Below are 25,610 nucleotides of genomic sequence, written 5' to 3'. Positions count from 1 at the left end.
CTACTACCAGAGTGTAAGAAAAACCAAGACTTAACATGACTTGAATTCACATCCTGTATAATACAGATTAAAAATAGTAATGTGTCGTACGGACGCAGAAAAAGTGGCTTTTTTAGAAACCTCAATTGTTTGTACTCAAAAGTCTGTGAGTTGGGCTGATAAATTTCATAGAAACTGAACTCAAATTGACACTCAATTACCCAAGAACAAACACATTTATAACAGAAAGCAAAATAAACATTCATGAATAAATAAAGCAAATTATAATTTTCGAGAACATTGTGGCGTACGGGACATTCAAAATGTGTCGTACGGGACATGTCTAAAATGAAGTCAAACTTCCTTTATGTCACTTTGACTTCTTCAATCACATTATTTGGCTGATGATAATGATAATCCTATCAAACTAAGACATTCATTAGGTTAGAAACCGCTATTAGGTGAATATTTCTGTCAATATATCATAAAACAAAATAATGTGTCGTACGGGACAGTTGTGTGTCGTACAGGACACTTATGTGTCGTACGGGACACTTGTGTGTCGTACGGGACACTTGTGTATTGTACAGGCACTTGCGTGTTGTACTGGGCAGCCTGAATAAATAAACATGAACTTTTTATCAATCAGAAGGAGCATTGCCCCTAAATTCTTGCTTATTTATGAAAAATCTTTCAATAAGTAGTCTTTCAGGACAATACAATTAAGTAACCTCAATATACATGATATATACAATTGGGAGCAATATGTTATAATTTTTTCATGATGGGAAATGTACAACTGTTCACAACATTTTTACGAGCTGAAAACTTCAGGTTTTGTAATAAGTTATATTTTAGGGAATTAATTGATGATTTCCAAACACTATTTAAACAATGGATGAATGAAACTTTGTGTAAATTATGGGGCTAAAATGTTATGATTTTTTATATAAAAATGATTATGTCACAACTGTCACTTTTTTGGTCACAATTTTTTTTCTTAAGAAATGCGGTTCTACTTTTTCAAACCCATCTGCATTTCATGAAACCATATGGTTTGTCTTATTTTCCGGATTTTTTTTACAACTTGAAAAAATTAAGGAGTATTATAAAAAATAGTGATCATCAAGGGAAGTCCAAATAGATGATCATAATGATTGATATGTATTTTTTTACATCTTATAATAATTCCACATTAGCATGCAAGAGGAAGTCATCTTCCAAGCTAGGTTGAAAAATTATAAAGTTTTCTTTTCATGCTCAATGAAAATTAGCCTGCTCTGATCAGTGAAAATCAGTTTAGCTGAAGGGATTCACAAAAGAATAAGCCTACATATCAAAATGTTTAGAATCACCTATATTTCATGTTCTATGGAGATAAACAAAGTACTTTTTCAGTTCACTTTATGTTAAATCAATTAAATGAATTTAAATGTGCCTACTATTTATGGTTTCTGAATCCAAATCCTGCAATTAAATGCATTATTATATTGTGTGTCGTACGGGACATGTCCCGTACGACACAGCGTGTGTCGTACGGGACATTTTTTAATAGGACAATAATTGAAAAATGAAGGGCAGTGATTAGATCCTTATGGGATAAATCGATCACCCATGGGTCAAACAAAGAGAAACTGATTTTATGAAATTGCATCATCAAAAATAAAATTGTAGGAAAAACTTTTGCATTGTCATGTGTCGTACGGGACATTGCCAAAAATAGGTTCGGAAAAATCAGGGCTGCCCCTATTATGGATCATGAAAATGTTGTATATATTATTTGGAACCATCAATGATATAATATTCTATTGACCTGCAATATTTTCAATCTTCTCTTGCTTTGCAAATAATTGTTTCAGGCGGAATTTGTACTTGATTATTCAATGAGCAAAATTATTGAAAATTTAAAATTCCATTGTTCTCCCCCCAAAAAACTGTATCTGTCTTCACTTTTGGTTAAAACGCATAATTTTCATAAAATTTAGGTATCATAGTAAAATATTACACTACTTATGACTTGTTGAAAGCATGTTGAAATTTATGATATTTTTGAAGTTCTAGTGTGGAATCGCCCAACAGAGGTTTACCTTTTCAAAACCTCGTCTACCCCGTTCCCCAATTTTCTCTCTCGGATTTATATCCTTCATTTGTTCCCCTTTCTCCCCCCATCTCTCTTTCTTTAATTCTTTCTTTCTCTCTTTCTTTCTGCCCTTGCCCCCTCTTGCAAAAAGGGGTTGGGTCCTTTTTTCATTAAATTTGATTTTTATGTCTTAATGTATATAGATTTTCAGTAGTTCTATAAGATGATATCAAAGAAAAGTTGAAATTCCAATTAAAACGTGAACTAAAATGGCAAAGAAAAATCCTTTTTTTTTCAAAAAGGGTTAGGTCAATTTCAGTTTAGTTGCAGGTTACGTCCACACAGAATTTATTTGAAATAGAATATCTTAAAAAATATGAAGACACTCCAGGTAGATTTATCTTTAACCTAATTTTATGTTCTCATGGTAGGGCATCATTAAAATTCAGTTTCGCATTCATAAGATTATTTCAATATGCATGGGAGAATTAAAAAAAAATGATTTTCTTGGAGTGGACCTCACACCTTTTGCAACTAAACTCTTCTGAAGAACTCATTTGTCAAAGGGGGTTGGGTAATTTTTTCATAAATTCTAGTGTTTAGTATCCGTAATGGTTTAAAGGGTGCACGCTGACTGTTTCTTGAAGTTGAATCTGCAAGGTCAATGAAGAAAGATTTCCAGAAAAACTTCAGTAAATGGATTTTGAATGCATCCCCTGCAATTTAAAGGACAAGTCCACCCCAACAAAAACTTGATTTGAATAAAAAGAGAAAAATTTAACAAGGATAACACTGAAAATTTCATCAAAATCGGATGTAAAATAAGAAAGTTATGGCATTTTAAAGTTTCGCTTACATTAACGAGCCAGTTACATCCAAATGAGAGATTCACATGCAATTCAGTTTGTTAACTGCAATATGTGGAAAATTTTAATAAATATCATTTATTTATCTATCTATCTTAAAATGCTGGGCTCCACAAGACATTATTCTCATTGTTTAAAGGACAAGTCCACCCCAACAAAAACTTTATTTGAATAAAAAGAGAAAAATCTAACAAGCAGAACACTGAAAATTTCAAAATCGGATGTAAAATAAGAAAGTTATGACATTTTAAAGTTTCGCTTCATTTCACAAAACAGTTATATATGCACATCTCGGTCGGTATGCAAATGAAGGAACTGATGACATCACTCACTATTTCTTTTGTATTTTGTTATATTAAATATGAAATATTTTTATTTTCTCGTCATTGTCATGTGAAATTAAGTTTCATTCCTCCCTGAATACGTGGAATTCTATTATTTTAACATTTTGCGCTTCAGGCAAGGAGGTCCTAATCGTCAAATTCGTTAAAATTGAAATATTGTATAATTCAAACAATAAAAAACAAAAGAAATAGTGAGTGAGTGACATCATCGACTCTCTCATTTGATGTAACTGGCTCGTTCATATTTTGAAAATAAGCGAAACTTTGAAATGTCATAACATTCTTATTTTACATCCGATTTTGATGAAATTTTCAGCATTGTGCTTGTCTGATAGTTCTCTATTGATTCAAATCAACATTTTTCTGAGGTGGACTTGACCTTTAAAACCATATGAAAATATTCAATTTAAATAAACGTTTATTTTTCGTAAACATTAATTCATATATTGAAGCAATTTCATTTCCATCTGATTTATTTTTTCATTGTTTATTTTATTATAATTTTATCACGATATAAATGGAGTACGGCGGATCATATGGTCTTGAAAACCTGTGGGTGATTTTCGCATTATTTTGTTCAGGATGAGTTCCACTGTAATACACTCAGTTTGATATATGTACATTTGATATACCCCTATAATTATATCACCCTTGGCTTCCGGAGTTCCGGGCCCGTTCCGGGGCCGGGGGGGGGAGGTAAACAGTCATCACCCCTTTTTGTACGCTTGGGCCTGTCAGCTGTAATGGAAAAGGGGTACTGGTGAAAATGTTTTCTTTCATTTTTTTCTAAGACAAATGATCCAAAATGATACACCAATGACCTGGCAGACCAAGGAATATAATGAAAAGACCGAGCAAATTCAACGGAATTCCGTGGTACAGAGAAGTAAAGATACTCTTGGTAAAAAAAATGTGTTTGCTGCCATCTTCCGACGTCGTACAGAAAGTGAAACCGCGACGAAAACATCACTGAGTTTTTCCGTAGATTTACCAAGCCATTCAATTTAACCCACGGACACGTAAGACTTTGTTTATTAATATGGTATAGATTAATCGAATAATTATCTACGTCTCTTAGAAATTCATTGTTGGTTATTGTAGGTTGATGTCTGACATTGTAACATTGCTTAAAATAGTGCTCGTCCGGACTAGCTGCGCCCACACCCATCCGTCATGTCCATCCCATCGGCCGGCGACAGACCGGGCGAAAAAAAATTGGGGAATCGATGAGTGACCTAAGTCACCTAGTCCTAGTCCTAGGCCCGGAGGCTCCTTGAGAGTAAAAAAAAAGTAAAACAAAGTAAAGTTTAAGTAGGCTTACTCTCCATGCCATGGAGGCTGGGATGGGATGGCATAGGCCCACATAGCTGAGTCAGTGAGTGTTTTGGAGACAACAATGACCATTGTCATGATTGTTGCTAAAAAAATTATTTGTTCTCTCAACTCAAGTTTTGGCTGCCATGGGCATGGCTGCAGGGCGCAACAAACCCCTTTGCCCATGTAGGGCAAGTGAAAATGACGTGCGGGCAAGCATTTCACAAAGTCAGTTGCCCGATCGGGCAAGTGGTTGTTTTGAAAATGAAAAATGATAAATTGACGGTAAATTTCATTAATTTTTTGATAAATTGCAATTATCGGCCAATTATCTCTCATACAAATTACAATGTCATACCAGTCAAAAAACAGTGGAAACATGTCAAATCAGCACTAATTTACCGACAATTTATCGCCAGCGGTCCTGTTCGATGAAGGCTGCCATCTTACTTTCTAAATTACACTGTGCGCATGCGCTACTTATCGACGAAGGAGCTACCTGGGGAAACCCCTCTCTCGGCCTCCTAGCGCATGCTCTAATAATACATCGGTGCTACAGCTACAGTATCATGAGTATATGTACGTAGTACACGAGCCGCGATCGCAAGCCAGTCGACTCTCGAGCCACTCATTCAATGAACAAGGTTATGATATAACCTTGTTCTCAGTTATATCTCCATGTGTGGCAAAATAAGGGTGGCAATGTTTGGCTTATTTTCTCTTTTCTTTGGGGCAAATGCTTGATTTTTTTACACTGACAGTTTCCATTACACCTACATGTATTATTCATACAACTTGGCTCTTATTTAATTTTGATTCTTTAAATCATTTTTTTCTTAATTAAAAATAGAGATCAAAAAATGAAAATTTTCTTGCCATATTACTTTCCACCAATAGAGGGAGTACACAAAAATATGCAAAAAATTAAAGTTTTTGAGCGCTTGGTGAATACAAAAATTATTTCCAAGTTACTAATGAAAACTAAATTGCAACTGTATGGAAATTAGTAATTTTGGTCACAAAAGTGATATTTTAATGAATTTTTAAAGTGTGTGCTCTGTACAACATTGGCATACCATAGTCCTAACTGTAGATTCCCCACAGGCAGGGTGGTACATGTAGCAGTGAACAAGTGTCTCGAGCTAGATCGCGCTGAATGCATGCAAGCTTCGGACTGACTCAGCCAGGACTCGGCTTCAACTTCAAACGAAATAAACAATGAGTTGTCACAATGTCAGATTAAAAGAGGCGACTTTTGTCGTCGTGATCGGCGACCAGAACAGCTTATAAAACAAGAGTCAAGAAAAAGAAATGCCGAGGCCAGCGCCAGTAAATCAAGTTCAGCCAGGACAGAAAAGAATAATTAAGAGCAAAAGAATTTTTGAAAAAAAATTGGGCAAGCAGTTTTTTCTACCGGGCAAGCAAATTTTTTTATCACTTGCCCGACAAGGCAAGTGATGAAATTTTTTTTCATAGAGGCCTGCTAATGATTAGAAAGTGGTAGCCAAAGTCAGATACAGATGCGTATGTAACCTTAGGCTAAAACTTTGTAAAAGAGGGCTTAGGCATGAGCAGTGCCACTTTACATGTACTTACGTAGGTAAAAAAAATACTTGGGTCGGCCGATAAATATCATGGATTGCAAAATACTTGCATCGGCTAATAAATATCATGAAATCACTTCATGATATTCATCGGCCGATGTAAGTACATGTATTGTGTTTATTTATTTTTGAGTTATTATTCAGTAGTTTTCAAAGTCCACACAGCTCCTATAAGTACTCTCTGAAGGTAGTGCAGTTTGGTGTGGGGAAAGGTTCATTACTCTAGTATACTTCTATGAAGTTTTATGTCATTTTGTATGCCTTGAATGAAGTCAAAGATAGATCCTTTTGATCTTGTGTAAAAAAGTAACATATTTAGTAATATACCGATAATTGTTTCATACTTAAAATTCATATTGTTAATTTTTGTGGTATTTCATTTTCATTCATAAAATTAGAACTTCCTAGAGATGCAACAATAATGTATTGTTTTCTGGGAAATGCCTTGAAAAATGTCCTCAAAATGTTAAGTACATGTATGATTGGGCATTGCATCCTATGACACCACCTACGGTAATTTCATATTCACCCCTTTTAAATCATAGAAAATCTAAACAAATCTTTTGCAATTATGGGTTGGACATGGACCCCCAAAATTTTATTGGGGGGGGGGGGGGTCCCACCTATAATCTCAAAAGATTTGTTTCAATTTTCTTTGATTTAATGCTCAGCTTACCAATTATTCTAATTATTTGCCCCAAGTTACTATACATGTAAATTTGCATGTCAATGAAGTTTTAAAATTCAACATGAAGACTTATCCCACCATAACCCAGGACTCGTCCATGTAATATTAGGCAGGCATGTGTACTCTTTAAAGTGGGGTAGAATTGGGTCGCAATGGGCAATAATGCTCACTCTATATGATATAAAGGGGACAAAAATAAATTACATTAATTACCTCAATTATATGGTTGAAGGTCTATCATGACACAGAATCCTGACATCTAGGCTTAAACTTGACCCTCTTAAAAAGGAAAAGTAAGACCTCTATGTCGCATTCGTTCTCAGTATCTTTCGGCCATTTTGTTTTCAATCTTTAAAGAAGGAGAATGAATGAGACAGAACTTTTCCTTTTTTGCATGATCTTTTCTTTAACAGCGCATTTGATTTGATTAAACAAATACAGAGTGGGAGAGGCTGAAGATACACGTAACACGGTTTTTAGAATTACGGATTTGGGGGTATGTTAGGCGCGTGAAAATCAGAGGGATACATGTAACACAATATTTAACACCAAAGTTCACGCGATTTTCAGAATACCGCCCCTGGGAACAATATTTTCTCACCAGGCAAAATATCTCCCTTGGGTAAAACATAACGTGTACTATACTACTCAGGGAAGTGAAGATTCAACTTCCAATGTCTGTATTTACTATAATGAACTTTGAATCTTATTTTGAAAAGTTTGGAAAGGGAAAGCAGTTCACGGATCTATTGATCTTGCATTGTGTTTGCAGGTTCTGAGGCAACCAGGCAGCCGTACATCATCAGCACACGCCATCAGAGACAGACACAAGCAAAGTTGCCAGCTGGTGTGCTGCTGGCAGCACAGGTAAAGAGCGCCCTCATGTGTTCATGAGCTGCTGTGCCGGGTGCTCTATGTTCAAGAGGCGACGTGACGCCGGGGTCAACAATCACCCGGTGGTGTCTGCAGAACAGAATGCTGCTCCACTCCGCCGCTCCACCCCAAAGCAAGAGGAGTCCATTGCCCACCATAGCAACAACTCGGCCCAAGTTAGAGTAAGTTGCAGCAGCATTTACATCTGCACAGGCACAGACCCAGAATTAATACACTTTGAGTATGTATTTGTTCCAAGCCTAGCACAAGTTTACACTTGCTGAGCCTAGATTTGAGGACATTCAGTACATTGCACAAATCCCAGGCTGTAAATAATTCAGACCCCTTTCTTCAAACATTAGGGTTTGTGCCTGTGATCTATTATAAAGTAGCCTGCCAGCTTCACATGTTCATATTTGCTCGCATGAGCAGTCCAGTGGCAAAAGGACATCACTTTGAAAGAAAAGGTAAACTTGTGATTGAAACTAAATTTCATCATTTGGACCTGTCTTGTCACATATTGAATGTAATTTCAACCGCCAGATTGAGGTTAGCCACTAGCGTACCTACGATGGGATTGGGGGTGGCAGACTTTCCCCCCCTTCCCCTCCTGAAGAGAAGCTGAAGACCTTAATTTTTTTTTTTTTTTTGCTTGTCAATTTTTTTTCTGTCACAAAGTCCTTTATTGGTGGTTTAGGACCTTTTTTCTTTGGGGGGGGTAAATTTTTTTGCGGACAATTTTGCCCCCCTATTGAAAATCCTAGGTACGCTACTAAGGGTAGCCATGAGGAAAATGCCTTTTTATTTTTCTAATAAATAACATTTGAAAAAAAAATAATTTTCACTCCACAGTGTCAAAGATGTAGCACATGTATAGTATACCAGTAATTTGAACTCTATAAATAGCTCTCTCAAATAGTCAAGGGATATACATGTACATGTACCGCGGATATTGGTAATATTTTATCACAATTCATAATTTTGTTTGAAGCAGAAATAGATATCTTGAGCACTATAAAGCACATGTTTTTTTTTTGATCGATTGATTGATTGATCATTTATTCCATTCTCATAAAAACATATTTACACAATTATTACAAACAATGCATATGTATATACTGATATTAAAATCGAAATAATAATGCATAAAGAATGTTCATCATTTACAGAGATTGATAATGGAAAAGGAGAACCTTTGGAAAGCCTGATGGCTTTGCAAACTAAAAGTTCTCACAAAAAACATGTACATCAACAACGTTGAATTTTTAAAAATTATTTATCATGATCCTTTCCTCGTTTCTTCTTGAAAAATAATCACAGGAGAAATGTTTTTATCCATTTTTTCCAAGGGCTTTGAAAAATTGCTCATCGGCTTACCTACCTTTAATATAAAGGAACTGACTTCTGTTGAATTTTTGCATAAATTCACTTGAAGGCAAAAACCTAAGTATGGTAGTGGATCGTATTACCGAACACTTTTCATGAACTTGATCATATCAAACACATTATTCCAATAAAATTCACCAAACTTTCACCATAAATACACAAATACCTACAAAATATAAACATGCAGAAATTTTGCCGAAATTGTTTTCCATTTTTACGACATCAGCTTCCAATCGGACCCCTCTTCGCAAGTGAAATATTTTGGTCACTTGAAAAGGTATCGTATTACCGAACGTGTGTTTTCTATGGGAAAAGTTGGGAAAACAACAAAGTCACTGATGAGCTATTTTGACCATATTTTATTGTTTTGATATAAAGACTTCGAAATTGTGTTTTTGATAATTTTTCATCATTTTTCTATTTAAGTGTCCTTTGGAAGGAAGTTGCAAAGGTTTGAGCGTATTTGATTATTTTCAAACGCATATGATGCGCGCGTTCGGTAATACAAGGCCGGTCGGTAATACAATCACTCACTACATGTATACACTGGAGCAGAGCTGCCATTTACATGTAGTAGGATTTTATCCTATTAATATGCTTTTCCCACTGCAGTATCCTTAACCCCATACTAGATTATTCACCCATCGTACGGGACTTATTATTGTATCACGCTCAGTGTCTGTCCGTCAACGTTTCCTTGTAAACGCAATAACTTCAGTTTAACTAATCCTAGGCTCATATAATTTTGTGTGTTTGACAGTAGTATGGATTCCAGTGAGCCTATCTCTTGTGAGGTCAAAAGGTGAAAGGTCAAGGTCACTGGGACATGTTTTCATCCTACCATTCTGCAGTCCTGGTAAAAGCTACACAATAATTTCAGTTTAACTTTAGGCTCATATGATTTAGTGTGTATGATGCTAGCGTGGATCCAGCAAGCCTATTGATTTGGAGGTCAAAGGTCAAGGTCACTCACAGTGCCATGTTTTCATCCTAACATTAACTGCAGTTCTGGTAAAAGCGATATTACTTCAGTTTATATACGCTCATATGATTTAGTGTCTATGATACTAGCATGGATTCCAATATTAATTTTGAGGTCAGGTCCAAGGTGAAGTTGCCCCTTCCACTTCTCTTGCTTGACTAATAACTCCATTTTCTGCGTTACAGGCGGGCATATTATGTGCTTGCCTTAGTAGCGACACTCTTGTTTTGTTTCACACCGTTTTTCTTAACCCTGTACTATTTGCTTAGCCAGGGATAACACCTCAACCCTGGACTATTGCACAGCTCAAGAATATTGATGATCATGATTTCGCCACACATAACTTGATTAAAGTGCAATTTCGACTTCTGTGATTGGCTAATACTTAGCCCCACCTTTCCTTAGCCCCACCTTTCCTTAGCCCGGTTTCGTTTCACACTGCATCTCTTAGCACCGCTACTGTGGTGCTAGCACCGCAATAAGCCGGCTAACCCTGCTTTTTTGCAGGGCCAGATAGTACCGTACTATTTTAACACGTGCTAGCTCACTTTGCTAAAATGTAGTGTGAAAATGAAGTGGGCTGAGCTTAACCCTAGGAAATTGGTGGGGCTAAGACCCCCTTAGCCCCACCAATTTTCTGGGGTTGAGGAAAATATGTGCAGTATGAAAAGCATATGACTTGGAATTTGTATGGGAAAGTGACACTGAATGGGATTTTTATTAAGAAATACATGTAGGATTTTCAAAACTTTGAAGAACAATAATTGTCAGTAACTATTTTTCAAAATTTGAATAAAGATAGGATTTTAGGCTTGAAAATAGGATAAAAGGAGATTTATGTTACAATAGGATTTTATTCTCAATTAAGGTTGGTAGCTGCGATCAAGGAGTGTAACATGGTAATAATATAGACTGGTACAGACACAAAAAGTCAAACCTCTTTCATACAAGATATAACAATTTTCTTCATAAAAGCTCAAGTCCACCCCAGAAAATTGTTTATTTGAATCAAAATCACACAGGCATAATGCTAAAAAATTTCAACAAATCGGATGTCTTGAAAATAAGAAAGTTATGACATTTTTGAGTTTCGCTTTAATATCACAAAACAGTTACATGTATGTATGCACAAATCTGTGTTATGCAAATGAGGGAGTTGATGATATCCCTCACTCACTATTTCTTTTTGTTTTTATTGTCTCACCTGCATAGCAGAGTGAGACTATAGGCGTCGCCTTTCCGACGGCGACGGCGGCGTCAACATCAAATCTTAACCTAAGGTTAAGTTTTTGAAATGACATCATAACTTAGAAAGTATATGGACCTAGTTCATGAAACTTGGCCATAAGGTTAATCAAGTATTACTGAATATCCTATTAGAGTTTCATGTCACATGACCAAGGTCAAAGGTCATTTAGGGTCAATGAACTTAGACCATGTTGGAGGAATCAACATCAAAATCTTAACCTGAGGTTAAGTTTTTGAATTACCATCATAACTTTGAAAGTTTATTGGTCTAGTTCGTTAAACTTGGACATTAGAGTAATCAAGTATCACTGAACATCCTGTGCGCATTTCAGGTCACATGACCAAGGTCAAAGGTCAATGAACTTTGGCCGAATTGGGTGTATCTGTTGAATTACCATCATAACTTTGAAAGTTTATGGATCTGATTTATGAAACTTGGACATAAGAGTAATCAAGTATCACTGAACATCCTGTGCGAGTTTCAGGTCACATGATCAAGGTCAAAGGTCATGTAAGGTCAATGAACTTTGGCCATGTTGGGTTTTTTGTTGAATAACCATCATATCTCTGTAAGTTTATTGGTCTAGTTCATAAAAAGTGGACGTAAGAGTAACCATGTATCACTGAACATCTTGTGCGAGTTAGAGTAGTTTTCAAAGTCAGCACTGCTGCTATATTGAACCGCGTGATGCAGGTGAGACGGTCAGAGGCATTCCACTTGTTGTTTGAATTATACAATTTTCACAGATTTGACAATAAGAATCAACTTGACTTTATTAATCATAGCCTATTAAGATGATGGTAATTCCCCATGTTCAGGAAGAAAATTTAGTTTCACATGACAATAAAAAAAATTAGAATTTTTCACATTTCATAGGGCAAGTCCAAGAAAAGGTCACCCTAGAAGGCAAAATTTCATCTTTAATTTAAGAAGTTATCTTTGGTGGGGTAAGAAAGCCCAAATGTTGAATTTTTAAATTTCATTAAGAAAAATTTGATAATATGCATATTTATGGTAATTTGGGGCACCTAATTTGCATAATTGGTAAAATGGGCATTACGTATGGGACAATTATAAAAACTCATAGAAAATAAAAACAAAACTTGTGAGATTTAGTCATAGGTGGGACATGGACCCCCTAACATCTTATTACTTTTTGGGGAAAAGAAGTGATGTCATCTAATTAATTAGGTCTTGTGCAAGGACGGAATGTCCCATACGTAACATTTTGAGGATGTTTTTTTAAGTTATTTCTCATAATACAATACTTGTATTGTTGCATCTCTGGGAAGTTCTAATTTATAAAGTATGAAAATGTTATACCAAAAAAGTTTCAAAAATAGAGTTTACTTTTTGATTAAAAGTTAATTAAAAAATTGTTACATATGGGACAACATGTTACGTATGGGACATTTACACACTATGTCAATTGGGAGATTTGTGTATAAAGTGAATGGAGAAAAACAAATTTCAAGAGTGCTCTAAAAAGTGATTATTTACCTTTTCTTCAATTTTAAAGACTGATTTGTTATGAATACTGATTAATGAAAACAATTGAAGCAAAAAAATTGTGAAAATGGAAAAATATGAATAAAATAAAAAACAATAGAAATACATAAGAAATTCATGAAACCATGAAAAACAAGGAAAAAATGTTGAAATGGCTAATTTCCTTTTCAGTCATATCAAATAGTCTCAATAGAACATTTTAAAAGACAGAAACTCTTTTGTTATTTCCATATTTTAAATTATTTCAGTTTTTAAATTATGGGAGAAATTGTGTACATTCTCTATGGGGACAAAATGTCCCATACGTAACTGTCCCATACGTAACATGTCATTAATTTGTTTAATTAGAGTCTGTAATTAGAGGGATTTGGCTTATGACATGAAACTTGCCTTAGATATACTAGAGTATTGTGACTTCTATCACACTGAGTTACAAGTTGTCAAATGAAATACTTTCAGAGAATTCTCAACTTGAAAAAATTGTTTTAAAAATTGTCTTTTTTCTACGTCCCATACGTAACGGCTCATCTTTTCTCTCTAAAAGGTCAAGGTCGAGGTCATATGCCACCATTTTTTCCTTGATTATTCTTCTAGATGTCTACCATCATGAGGGTATTCAATCAAATAAAAGTCAATTAACACTATTTTTCAGGTCATTGAAGCCTCTGAAATGTCCCATACATAACGCGCGCGAATTCTTGGACTTGCCCCATAAATAATAAAATACAAAAATAGTGAGTGGGTGACGTCATCAGTCCGCTCATTTGCAAACCAACCAGGATAACTGTTTTGTGATATTAAGCAAAACTGTAAAATGTCATAAATTTCTTATCTTACAATCTGATTTTGATGAAATGTTCAGTGTTATGCTTGTTGAATTTTCTCCTTTTATCCAAAATTTTGTTGGGGTGGACTTGTCCTTTAATTCATCTTTTTATTAACTTGCAGAACACTCTGTGTGAACTTCATAAGGTGTGTTTATTCTTCCATTGCAAGGACAGAATCGGCATTTTCAAACGTTGATTCAAAACGCTGATGGTAAACGTGGTTCTGGGAGTGCTGTTTATGCTTAACTTTTCAGAGGCGAAATCACGATCTCCAGCTGGCTTTGCAGGAAAAGCGAGGTTAAATTGGGCGTGCCTTTTTTCAAAAGTTTTTTTTCTGAGTGTTGTTATTACGAGGAGATAACATGGGGCAATGCAACTGTATTTGCCCGCGGATTTTCATCTCACCGGAAGCATGTACCAAATGACGTCATTTAAACACGTTTACGATCGTGGTTCTGCTTATACTTCCCCAGAAAGCCTGATTCTGGTCAAACAACGTTTACAAACGCACCTTTTTGTCAGTTTACGATCGGCGTTTTGAAACAGGGTTTAAAAGAAAGTAAGCATGGAGGCAACCGTGTTTTGGACTAATCACGTTTGGAAACGCTGATTCTGGCCTCAAAAGTGGAAGCATAAACACGGCCTTAGTAGCTGACTGTTGTTTGATCATTAAGGCAAATTATTTTCTGCTGTTCAACAGCATCAGTGAGTCACAGGCAGTAAATGACTGTCTGCCAAATTACAGAGCCGTTTTTTTTTACCACCTCGTCTGCAATGAAGTTGAATGAGACATTTCCTTAATACTGTCGGCAATTGCTACACTGGCATTTAAACCCCCCCTCGCTGTGATCACCGAGGCGTCTCTAGGCCCGTTGCTCCAATCAGGCTAATTTTATTTCTAAAAAAGTGATTTCTGAAAATATATTCTTCCACATTTTCAGGTATTGAATCGTGGTATGTTTAAAACAAGATATACAGTGTAAAAGACTGACGAGAAACAAAAGGGAAATTCCCACTTGGGGAATATACAGTACTTCCTAGAATAAACAAAACTGTATTATTTTGATCACTTGAATTCAATCACAAATATTGTAGACAAATGACCTTTCATCGTAAAGCAAAGAATCTCTTTTTTTCACCATGGTGTAATTTAGAAGATTCATCATGCACACATACATGTACATGTACTCTGTGCAAGTCAGATGGCATCTGAATTTCAAAAAGAAAATCATATGTCTAAAAGTATTTCAACATCAGCTCTTTAATTTGGTATCTCAATCATAGAAAATGACAAAGAAGTACATGTATTAAGTTCCCTTTATTTGAAACAATGCTTGAATTCCAATGATTTTATGAAATGATGACGCTTTTAATACAGACTTCTTGTTGGACTGACTCGACAGTTTTGTTGATGATCAACTATGCATAAAGGCTATGCCATTCATGCCTACCATGGAATGTATACGGCATTGTAGGAATTCTGTGTTCAGACCCATCAAATTATAGAAATACAAGCATTATTCAAAGAGACAAACTAAATATTAAGTGTTTCTTAAATTTTTTTGTGATTTAGCTATCAAATTAAAAAGCAGATCATGAAGTATTTAGATAAAAAATTATGTGATTTTCTTTTTGAAATTCACATACTGCCTGCTGCCACCAAATAGATCTCACATATACATGTATGCATACATGTATATATGGTGTCGAACAGAATGACCATCAAAGTGTTTTTATGCTAATATTTGTGCCGGTCTGATTCTGGTATAAAGTGTGTAATTTCTGAGAAATAAGCAAAATATGCATGATATTCCAGCCCTGTACTGATTTTTATCATATTTTCAGCTGAGATTTTATGATTTTTCAAAGTCTACATGTAATGTGCCAGATCTAGAATAAAGATGGTGTTGTGACAAAGACTTTCTCATGATTGAAATCTTGTTTTGCTGAGCACTAACCCTGTAATATTGTTAGCACTAAAAGCTTCCCTGGAAGACTAAAGTTTCAGCATGTGTCTATCTTGGATAATGACCATAGGAAGTCAAAGGAAATCTACGTCAGCGATGTTTCCAATCCATAATTCAAGTCTCGATCCAACCATTTCCTATTGGCAGGTTGGCTAATTAGCTGTGGTCAAATCATCAATTATGTGTACACCAAGAATTTAAGGGATTTATCAAGAGTAGTTCATGTAGAACCAATATGAGGTGCTTACAGTGTATTTTCAACAATATTTACCTTTCATCAGTTAGACCTCAGTACATCTGGGGCTGGGGGGGGGGGGGGGGCTGGGGATGAACCATCCCCCCTACATTCTCTGTGACCATTCTGCTGTGCAACATTTTTCCATGGCACCATCACTGACTCAAATGGAAACTTTTTCTAATCTTTATCTATAAAGATGACTATTTTTACTTTCATAAACATTTAAAGGTTCTGCAATGAATTTGGCATAATCTAAGAAAAGCAAAAAGTAAAAAAAAAACAACAAAAAACTCCAGAGAAATGCTGTACATAGGCAAGTGATTTTAAAACCAATTTTTTCAAACACAATTGTTAGGAATGCTTCAAAGATTACTTACACATAAAATGAGCATTCTTGGAAATTAGAGCAATTAGTCTCATATTGAAAAAAAGAATTGATTCCATTTCCAAATAATTATCAATACAGCCTCATAGATCACATCGCACACTACTATTTTGCTCGTACAATCAGTGATCAAGATCTCGGGGGGGGGGGGGGGGGTTCAATGTGCCCTACCCCCCCCTTCCCCCTGGTTTGGTAGCTGATTCAGCACGGAGAACTCTGTTTAATAGCTGGGAATCACTTTATATTCCAAAGTCAATAATGGGGCTAAATGTGAAAATGTATTCTGCTATTTGCTTTTTAAATGACCACAGAAAGCTAGTTAAAACCTTTTGCCATTTGATTGAAAATGCCAGTACAGTGCAGAGGGAATAATTTCACTGACCAAAATTGATTATTTGGGCCATTAAAGAGAAATGCTCCCAATAGACCAGTTCGTAGTTACTTCATGGACAATTTTGGTCAAATGACCTTTCATTTCTTTCATCATGATAGGCAGATTTCAAAGCACGATATTAATATTATGTAAGCTTGCCTTACATAGCAGGATGAAGAAATTGAATAGACCAGGTGACTAGAATAGCACACCAATGGACACTTAATGAAGGTATTTGTTGCATTCCTACTTTGAATGCATATCTTAGCATGTTGCACAATGTACTTGACAAACTGTGAAATGCTAGTTGGTTGTGGAAGCATTGTTGTTTTTTGTGGATGTAAATGAAAACGACAATTCAAAAAATATTAATAATCAAGACATCAAAGTTGGTGCTTATCTCATTAGATTTTAAAGCACCATGTCACTTTAGTACAAATGACCTTCTTCTGATCATGCGTAGAATCTTTTGATCATGCACAGAAAGGAAGTACGAACTGGCTTATTAATAAATAGTCTTGTGTAAACGAGCAGACTTTTAGAATGTGTTCAGCAAATTGCAATGTGTACCAGGAAAATTATTCCCTTATGCTGGAAAGTTACCCCTCAAAACTCCCTCACCCTGCAACCCCCCCCTGAGTACAGTACAGATTTCAAAAATTTGCTGAAATTCATATTGTCACATCTACACTGTACAAATGCCCACTTTTGTCCAAGAACATAAAACTTGGATTTTATCTAGAGCTGTACATGAATAGTTTAAAAATCACCTGTTCTGCACAGCTTGTTCTATTATTGAATCTGACAGAAAGCTTTTGCACCGTACATGTACATGCAGTACACCCCACCCCAAGGATATAGAATATAATGTTGCTAAATGTAGTGATAGTATACCCAGCCAAGGCACCTGCTTCTCACAGGTTTGCTTGAGGTGGAAATTTGAATCGCTGTAAGGGAGTGCTTGGATTTCCTGTAGCCAGCCCCCTTCGGTCCTAAGGGACTCCAAGCTCTGATTAAAGCCTACCCACCCGGCAGGCAACCTATTAAGTCGATGAACTTGCTTTTTCTTTGTGCCTCTGTTTCTCTTCGGTGGATGAGTCGCCAGAGTGACAAGTCTATTTACGCACGCTACGCGTTTAATTCACTTAGTGACTGATCTCGGGGACTTCGTTTGCCGAGATTGCGCACAGATCATCACCATGATGGGAACCCCGTGTAGACGCTGAGATCTGGTTGCCTTGCCCCATAAAGAGTTGATTCTGGAGCATAATAACTTGGGTCAAATCAAAATCAAGTTGTGGTTGGGAGAAAATTGCTCTTGACGATGAGGTTTGCAAGTGGAGACTACATTTAGGGGGGACTCGGTGCTGCCTTTGATGCAATGTAGATTGAACCCAACACCTGTTCTGAAGAGTTTACTACAGAGATACATGTCTCCTGTGAGAGGGGGGTTGTGAGACAACTTGACATCTGTATTGCCAAGAGCAAGATTTGGAGACAGAGGGAAAAGCTAGAGGAAAGTGCAGGTCTTGTTGTGATGTCACTGAGGCTAGAAACCGAGAGTAGACTTTTCCAGGAGGCGTGCTGGAGTAATGACCACTATCAAAGGATATCATGGAATGCCTGGTTTCTTCAAGTTGTCTAGAGGGATTTTAAGGTGTGATAGAGTTGTGCTGCAGAGCTCTACCCTGGGATTGCAGATAGCTGGTAGCCTGTTGGTTGATTGCAGCATCCAACCAAAGATGGGCATTTAATGATCCACCATCTCATCATTTTCTGCAATCAGACCCAGAGCTTCACCTCAATATCATTCACTGTTTGTAGAGAATAGATACTCTCAAAGACATTGAAAGAGCCACAAGATTGGACCGATAAGGTTGCATTCTTAAACGATTGGTCAGTGATCCAGGATCTTGTCCTCTTCTCCAAGCAGACCCAGAGCTTCAATGGCCACCTTGACTTCATGCCCTGTTTGTTGACAGTAGACCTTTTTGGAAGGCCTTGAAGTCGTCGCAAGATTTTTTAAATCGAGATTAGGCAGTGTGATTTAATGATTGGTCAGTACTTTAATCCTGAACTACATTAGTGGAAAAAGGCAGCAGTTGAATTTCTGGCATCTCATGGACGCTTCTCAACATCACACAGTTTGGTTGTGCACCTCGGCATTGCAAGTAAAAGATGTACCCTCCTTCATAGCTGAATATAGAGTACAAAATAGTTATTTCCAAACCACCTGACACTCGTATGATCTCAAGATTTTATTTAGCAGCCAAACATACCTCAACTGCCAACCGCTGTGTCAAGGAAGTGGTTTGAATAGAGTCAGGGAGATTCAATGAAGACAATGTCACAAACATGTGTTGTCGTAGAAGTGGTTACGTTCAACTACAAGCCAGCTGGTATGGTGTTCATGGTTCGACCGAGGGTACAGTATACTCCTTTCTTTTAAAACAAGTCAAGAATTTCTCATGGATTTTGTAATAATTAATAGGCTTTGGTAACACACAATAATGTGAATTATGCACAAGTATCTAAAATTTACCAAAGTAAAGTGCATATTCTATGCCATCACTTGTGTCCCCTTTGATGCATGTAGCACAGCACCCTCTATTCTGAGCTGTAATGCTCCTTTAAAAAATATAGCAGTCCTTCACGTTTATAATTTCGTGGAGCTCAATAAATCGCTCTCCTTATTTTTTTGAGGAGCTCAATTGAGCTCTACAGAATCGCTCTCCGTGAGGAGCTCAAATCAATTCATTGCACAATACATGTATGATAAATTGTAGATTTTTCTTAACATTGTATACATGTAGATGCAATAGCTGTGTTAACTATTTATTAAACTGTGGTGAAACTAGGCCTAGGTCACGTCAATACGTTTACAAGGTGTCGTACGCGCTCCTGCTAAAAAAAAAAAAAAATTGAAAAAAGAAATTGAAAAAAATTCACATTTTACATCTTTAAATCCATGAAATGGCCTTCTTTTTTCCATGATTCCTTGAAATTACTTTGATTTAGTCGAGAACTATCTGAAAAATGAAGAATATTCACCACTTTCCCGACCCTGATTTGAACTTACCTCGGTAAATATTGTAGTCCCACATGTAGACTTCCATGGTGTTGCCATGAAAATTTATATGGGACTACATGGGACTGCAATATTTACCGAGATTAAATTAAAATCAGAGTCGGGAAAGAGATGAAAATTCTTCATTTTTCTGATAGATTTCAACTAAATCAAAGTATGTTCAAGGAATTATGGAAAAAAGAAGGCATTTTAGCAAATTTTTTTTCGATTTTTTTATTATTTTTATTTTTCTTAGGAGCGCGATTTTTTGCTCTCCTTATTTTTTTAAGGAGCACGGTAGGAGCACCGGTGCGATCGTGCTCCTCAAAAATGAAGGTCTGATATATAGGCAAGACCTGGAATGATTTTTTCTTAAAGTTTCTTCTTTCTGTTTGTATGCCTGTCATAGGATAAAGTTATCACTTTCTTAATATCTTTCATGTATCAATTGTAATCAATCTACAGTAAAATTCCAGGTAATTACACTTTTGGGTTTTTGATCTTCCTTCATAATCTACATCCACAGTTTGTACTGTGATTAAAAATCGCACTGTTGGTTTGTGGTGTTAATTAGATTTGCATAATTCTGTATGTTATCGTATGTTCTTTTTTAGAGGACTTTAGGTTTTGATGCTCTTTGATATGATGCAAGATACTTGGACTACAATTAATATCAACATGTTACTGATATTATGGGTATCACGGGATGTGGTGCAGAGAATTCTCTTGTACATTACCTTTTATATGTCACGAGCAGGAAATTTACGCAAATTAACGAGGGGTTCCATTGCAGTGTAGGGCACTCACTCTTTATTGTCAGTGATAGAGAGATGCACATACACTGTAGATATAGTGTGTCTCAGAAAAAAGGAAAACATTTTAAGAGATAATTCAATAATAATTTGATATGATTGAAGTACAAATTTTACACACATTGAAAAGGGAAATCTCTTCAATACCACATCGGTAGAGAATCAGTCATGCATAGCAGACTTTTGGTACAAAAAGAAATAATTTGCACAGGAACTCAGGTGTGGTTCTGAATCTACTCTCGTTTTGAGACAAGGAAAAGAATCTTTAGTATATATGCTGATGAGCCATTCCTTTCTTGTGCAAGGTTATTGTGCATTCTTCGCAAATCTTGACAACTTTTTCCACAAAGCGTGGTTTCATATTTTTCATACTCTTTCTCATCAGTTCATGAATCGTGTTTTTTTTCTATTAAGGAATAAAACCGATTTAGAAGAAGGCTTTATTTTATGACGATTTAAATCGAAGTACCATGTGACCTGCCATAATATTAACCTGCCACCCTCAAACCAACATTAAGTCGACCAAAATGAATTTTGAGATTTTCATTGAGCTTGAAAATTCATTTCCTAAGCTTTAAAATGATAAGATTAACCAACAATAACCATTTACAAGTACTTGAATGAATGCACAGGAAATTCAGCAAGAGCTTAAAAGATAAGGATAAAACAAGGTTTGACGTTAAGGGGTTCACTCATGCATGATATATGCATACCATCTCAGAGAAACTTTCAAGCAGTCTGAAAAAGTAGTGTCCAAGAAACTCTTGTATCTTTTCTTTTTATATGCAACTTCACAAATTTAAATTTTCACAGTATGGAAAAAGAAGAATTGCTCTTTCAGGTAGATATATCTATTTTAGTATTTGGAATTTGGAGATTAAATAACTATTTTGGCTATTGACAGAGAACCTTACATATACCTGGTGACTTATGGTTTTGGGATGGAAGGTCACATATTGTCATTTGCCAAAATATAATGGAAAAATATCTTTTTCATTTCAATTCATCTTTATTTCACAAGCCGATTAAAAAGGCTCTTTTTAAAAACAACATACATGCAGTATAACCAGTTCAAAGATAAAAATGTAACAATGAAAAGTAGCTCATCGCTCATTCTGGGACACATTATAGGTCTTGGAATACAGTCAAGAAATAGTTGAATGACATCCTGTACTGTTGTTCCATTACTGTGTGTTGATTTAGGCCGTGTTTATGCTTCCACTTTTCAGGCCAGAATCAGCGTTTCCAAACGTGATTAGTCCAAAACACGGGTGCGTCCATGCTTTCATTTAAACGCTGTTTCAAAATGCCGATCGTAAACTCACAAATAGGTGCATTTGTAAACGTCGTTTGACCAGAATCAGGCTTTCTGGGGAAGTATAAACAGAACCACGATCGTAAACGTGTTTAAATGACGTCATTTGGTACATGCTTCCGGTGAGATGAAAATCCGCGGGCAAATACATTTGTATTGCTCCTGTTATCTCCACGTAATAACAACAATCGGAAAAAAAAACTTTCGAAAAAAGGCGCGCCCAATTTGACCTCGCTTTACGATGCGAAGCCAGTTGGAGATCATGTTTGCTCTGAAAAGTTAAGCATAAACAGCACTCCCAGAACCACGTTTACGATCAGCGTTTTGAATAGACGTTTGAAATCGCTGATTCTGTCCTTGCAATGGAAGCATAAACACACCCATAGTGTGCAGAAGGTTCTTTAGTAGGAAGTCAACATTTATAAAGCTGGCTTTGGAAAGGAGAATGGAATACTTTAAACCAGTAGAATTAGCATTTAAATACTGTATCTGTACGAGATCTTTAAAGGACAAGTCCACCCCAACCATAAGTTGATTTGAATAAAAACAGAAAAATCCAACAAGCATAACACTGAAAATTTCATCAAAATCGTTTGTAAAATAAGAAAGTTACATGTATGACATTTTAAAGTTTCACATAATTTCACAAAACAGTTATGTGCACATCCTGGTTGGTACGTAAATGAGGAGGCTGATGATGTCATCCACTCACTATTTCTGTTGTATTTTATTATTACATGAACATGTATGAAATATTTCAATTTTCTCATTGTCAAGTGAAACAAAAATTAATTCCTCCCAGAACATATGGAATTAGCATTGTTTTAGTACTATATGGTTCAGTCAAGTTGCTCCTTATTGTCAAACCTGTATTAAAAGAGGATAACTCAAACAATAAAAAAAAAAGAAATAGTGAGTGATGGACATCATCGACTATTTCATTTGCATGCCACTGAGATGTGCATATAACTGCTTTGTGAAAAATGAGTGAAACTTTAAAATGTCATAACTTTCTTATTTTACATCAGATTTTGATGAAATTTTTAACATTTTTGCTAGTTTGATATTTTCTTTTCATTCAAACCATCATTTTTATGCGGTGGACTTTCATACGCCTCAAAGGCTCAAATCACAATCTATCCGTCCTCTCCATAATACTGTTATACATCTAGGACCTATTGTTTGCCTATGGTGCACCATATTATGCTCCTGCACAGACAAAAGCCAGGCTGACACTTGCACGACTTTTGGCCACGATTTTGTCGTGGCAAGTTGTGCCATTTTGGGGCACGAATTGGGAGGCTCCCGCACTGTTTACGACTTAATCACGCATAGTTCACGACAAGTTCACGACGAGTTCATGAATAGTTCATGTATGCGTGCCCGTCAGTGTCCACATTGACACGAACTGGCACGACAAGTTCACGCATAGTTTGCGCATAGTTTACGCACTTCACGCATTGGCACGACGAGTTTGCACAATTCGGACGGTGTCGTGCTGAACTATTCGTGAACACGACGTGAGCTGTTCGTGATCTATTTGTGACAGTCGTGGCATGGCGCGCACTGGCACGCATCATCCCGACGAGTTCACGAACAGTTTGCGCATAGTTCACGACCGGTCGCTAAATTTTGTCGTGACCAAAATTTTGAACATTTCAAATTCTCGTCCCGACATGGCACGCAGTCACGACGTGTTTACGCACACTTCACGCCAGTTCACGACTTGAGTCGTGCCAATGCGTGACACAAAATCTTGCAAGTGTCAGGCTGGCTAAAGGCTGAATTACAAATGCTCGAGTCGTACAAGGTAAATAATTCACAGTGACCAGGTGCTACAGTATACGATGTTGGTTGACCAACCGCCTCATGAATGGGAGGTCGTGGGTTCAATCCCTGTACAAGTCATAGCAAAGACTTCAAAACATTTGGACTTAAAGGAGAATGAAACCATTGGAACAAGATAGCTTGTGTGAAAACAGAAATATCAAAGAAACAGATCAAAAAAAGTTTGAGAAAAATCGGACAAATAATGAGAAAGTTATGAGCATTTGAATATTGCGATCACTAATGCTATGGAGATAGCAAATTGGCAACGCGACAAAGATGTGTGATGTCACTTGTGAACAACTGTCCCCATTACTTTAGTATATATTTCACTTGAATTGCCTCTTTTATCACATCTATCCATAGATCATGTGTTCTTTCTACATGAGGGCATGTAATACATATTTTTTTAAGAATACATCATGGATAAAGAGTTTGTGTCATCATAAAAAAAGGCAAAAAGAGACATTTTGAGGGTATTTTATAGTCCACCAAAGGGAAAGTTGTTCATCAGTGACATCACACATCCTTGTCGCATTGCCAATGGGAGGATCTCCATAGCATTTATAGTGATTGCAATATTCAAATGATCATAACTTTCTCATTATTTGTCCGATTTTTCTCAAACTTTCTTTATTCTTATTCTTTGATTTTTCTGTTTTTACACAAGCCTATTTCTTCCAAAGGTTTCATTCCCCTTTAATGTCTTCTATCAGATTCAGACTCTTGACATACATGTAGAGTGCAGGGCCTTGTTGCATAAAGGTTACCATTATGGTAACTTTGCCATACAAACAATGGTTACTTACATGGAATCCTTGATTCTGATCGTTAACATTGGATGGCAAACTTACCATTAAAAAAAAACTTTCATGCATTGGGGCCCAGATCCGGTTGGGCGATCAGCTGATTTTTAGCTGAAGTGGCTACCCTGGTTGAAATTTAATTTAGTTTTTTTGATTTGCTTGTTTTGAACAGCTCGAGGTACATGTACCGTATGCAAATAATTTCAACCCTGGGTGATGATGAATGTGAAAGCAGTTTTAAAAGCCTGATCCACATTCCTATGGCTATTCAAGTGTTTGTGTATTTATCTTGTCCTTTGTGAGGGTTCCAGATTATCTCCTTACAAATAACAGCTTTTGACCGGTCATAATCCAGATGCTTTCATTCTACAGAGGTGAATAAATTGAGGAGTTTGGTGGCCATCTTGATCTTTCTAAATACTTTTTCAAATCGCAAGTTCTTATTGAGTCTTTGGTAGGATATTTTGCATCTGTAGTGGAAATATGCATTCAAGGCACGCAAACAATGAAAAAGTAAGTTTTGATTTCATATTGCATAATACATGTAGGTCTTTTCTGTATGTGGGCATCTAGGCCTTCATGTAGTATTCCAAGTGCACATTGGAAAATGAAAAAAATATCCCATGAGGAAAAGTATATATTGGGTGTTGCGTAGAGTAGTGCGAAGTGTTGGTATGGTTATCCATTGATGAATTAGAACAGAAAAAAGTGTTATGGTTCTTTACTCTTAAAGGAGAATGAAACCATTGGAACAAGATAGCTTGTGTGAAAATAGAAAAGTCAAAGAAATAGATCAATGAAAGTTTGAGAAAATTCGGACAAATAATGAGAAAGTTATGAGCATTTGAATATTGCGATCACTAATGCTATGGAGATAGCAAATTGGCAATGTGACAAAGATGTGTGATGTCACTTTTGAACAACTCTACCCATTACTTAAGTATATATTTCACTTGAATTGCCTCTTTTATCACATCTAACCATAGATCATGTGTTCTTTCTACATGAGAGCATGAAATACACATTTTTTAAGAATACATCATGGATAGAGAGTTTGTATCATCATAAGAAAAAGCAAAAAGATACATTTTGAGGGTATTTTATAGTCTACCAAAGGAA

General features: G+C 36.2%; 1 protein-coding gene across 3 annotated transcripts in view; it reads left to right on the top strand.

The window, feature by feature from the left end:
* The first annotated feature begins 4,199 nt into the window (after positions 1-4,199).
* The window catches only part of LOC121430740, a 40,864-nt gene continuing 19,453 nt past the window's right edge, over positions 4,200-25,610 (top strand). The window contains exons 1-2 of one of the 3 annotated variants that reach the window (XM_041628109.1): positions 4,200-4,288; positions 7,648-7,930. In XM_041628109.1, coding sequence (XP_041484043.1) covers positions 7,766-7,930 — 165 coding nt within the window. In that variant the 5' untranslated portion in view covers positions 4,200-4,288; positions 7,648-7,765. Of the gene's footprint in view, positions 4,289-7,647; positions 7,931-18,862; positions 19,090-24,822; positions 25,005-25,610 lie in introns of those variants that run through there. The other 2 variants (XM_041628110.1, XM_041628111.1) reach the window with 2 other exon arrangements.

Source organism: Lytechinus variegatus, chromosome 17, assembly GCF_018143015.1.
Source record: "Lytechinus variegatus isolate NC3 chromosome 17, Lvar_3.0, whole genome shotgun sequence".
NCBI lineage: Eukaryota > Metazoa > Echinodermata > Echinoidea > Temnopleuroida > Toxopneustidae > Lytechinus > Lytechinus variegatus.
The sequence above is the reverse complement of the archived record's forward strand: the minus strand, read 5'-3'. Positions and strand labels throughout refer to the sequence as shown.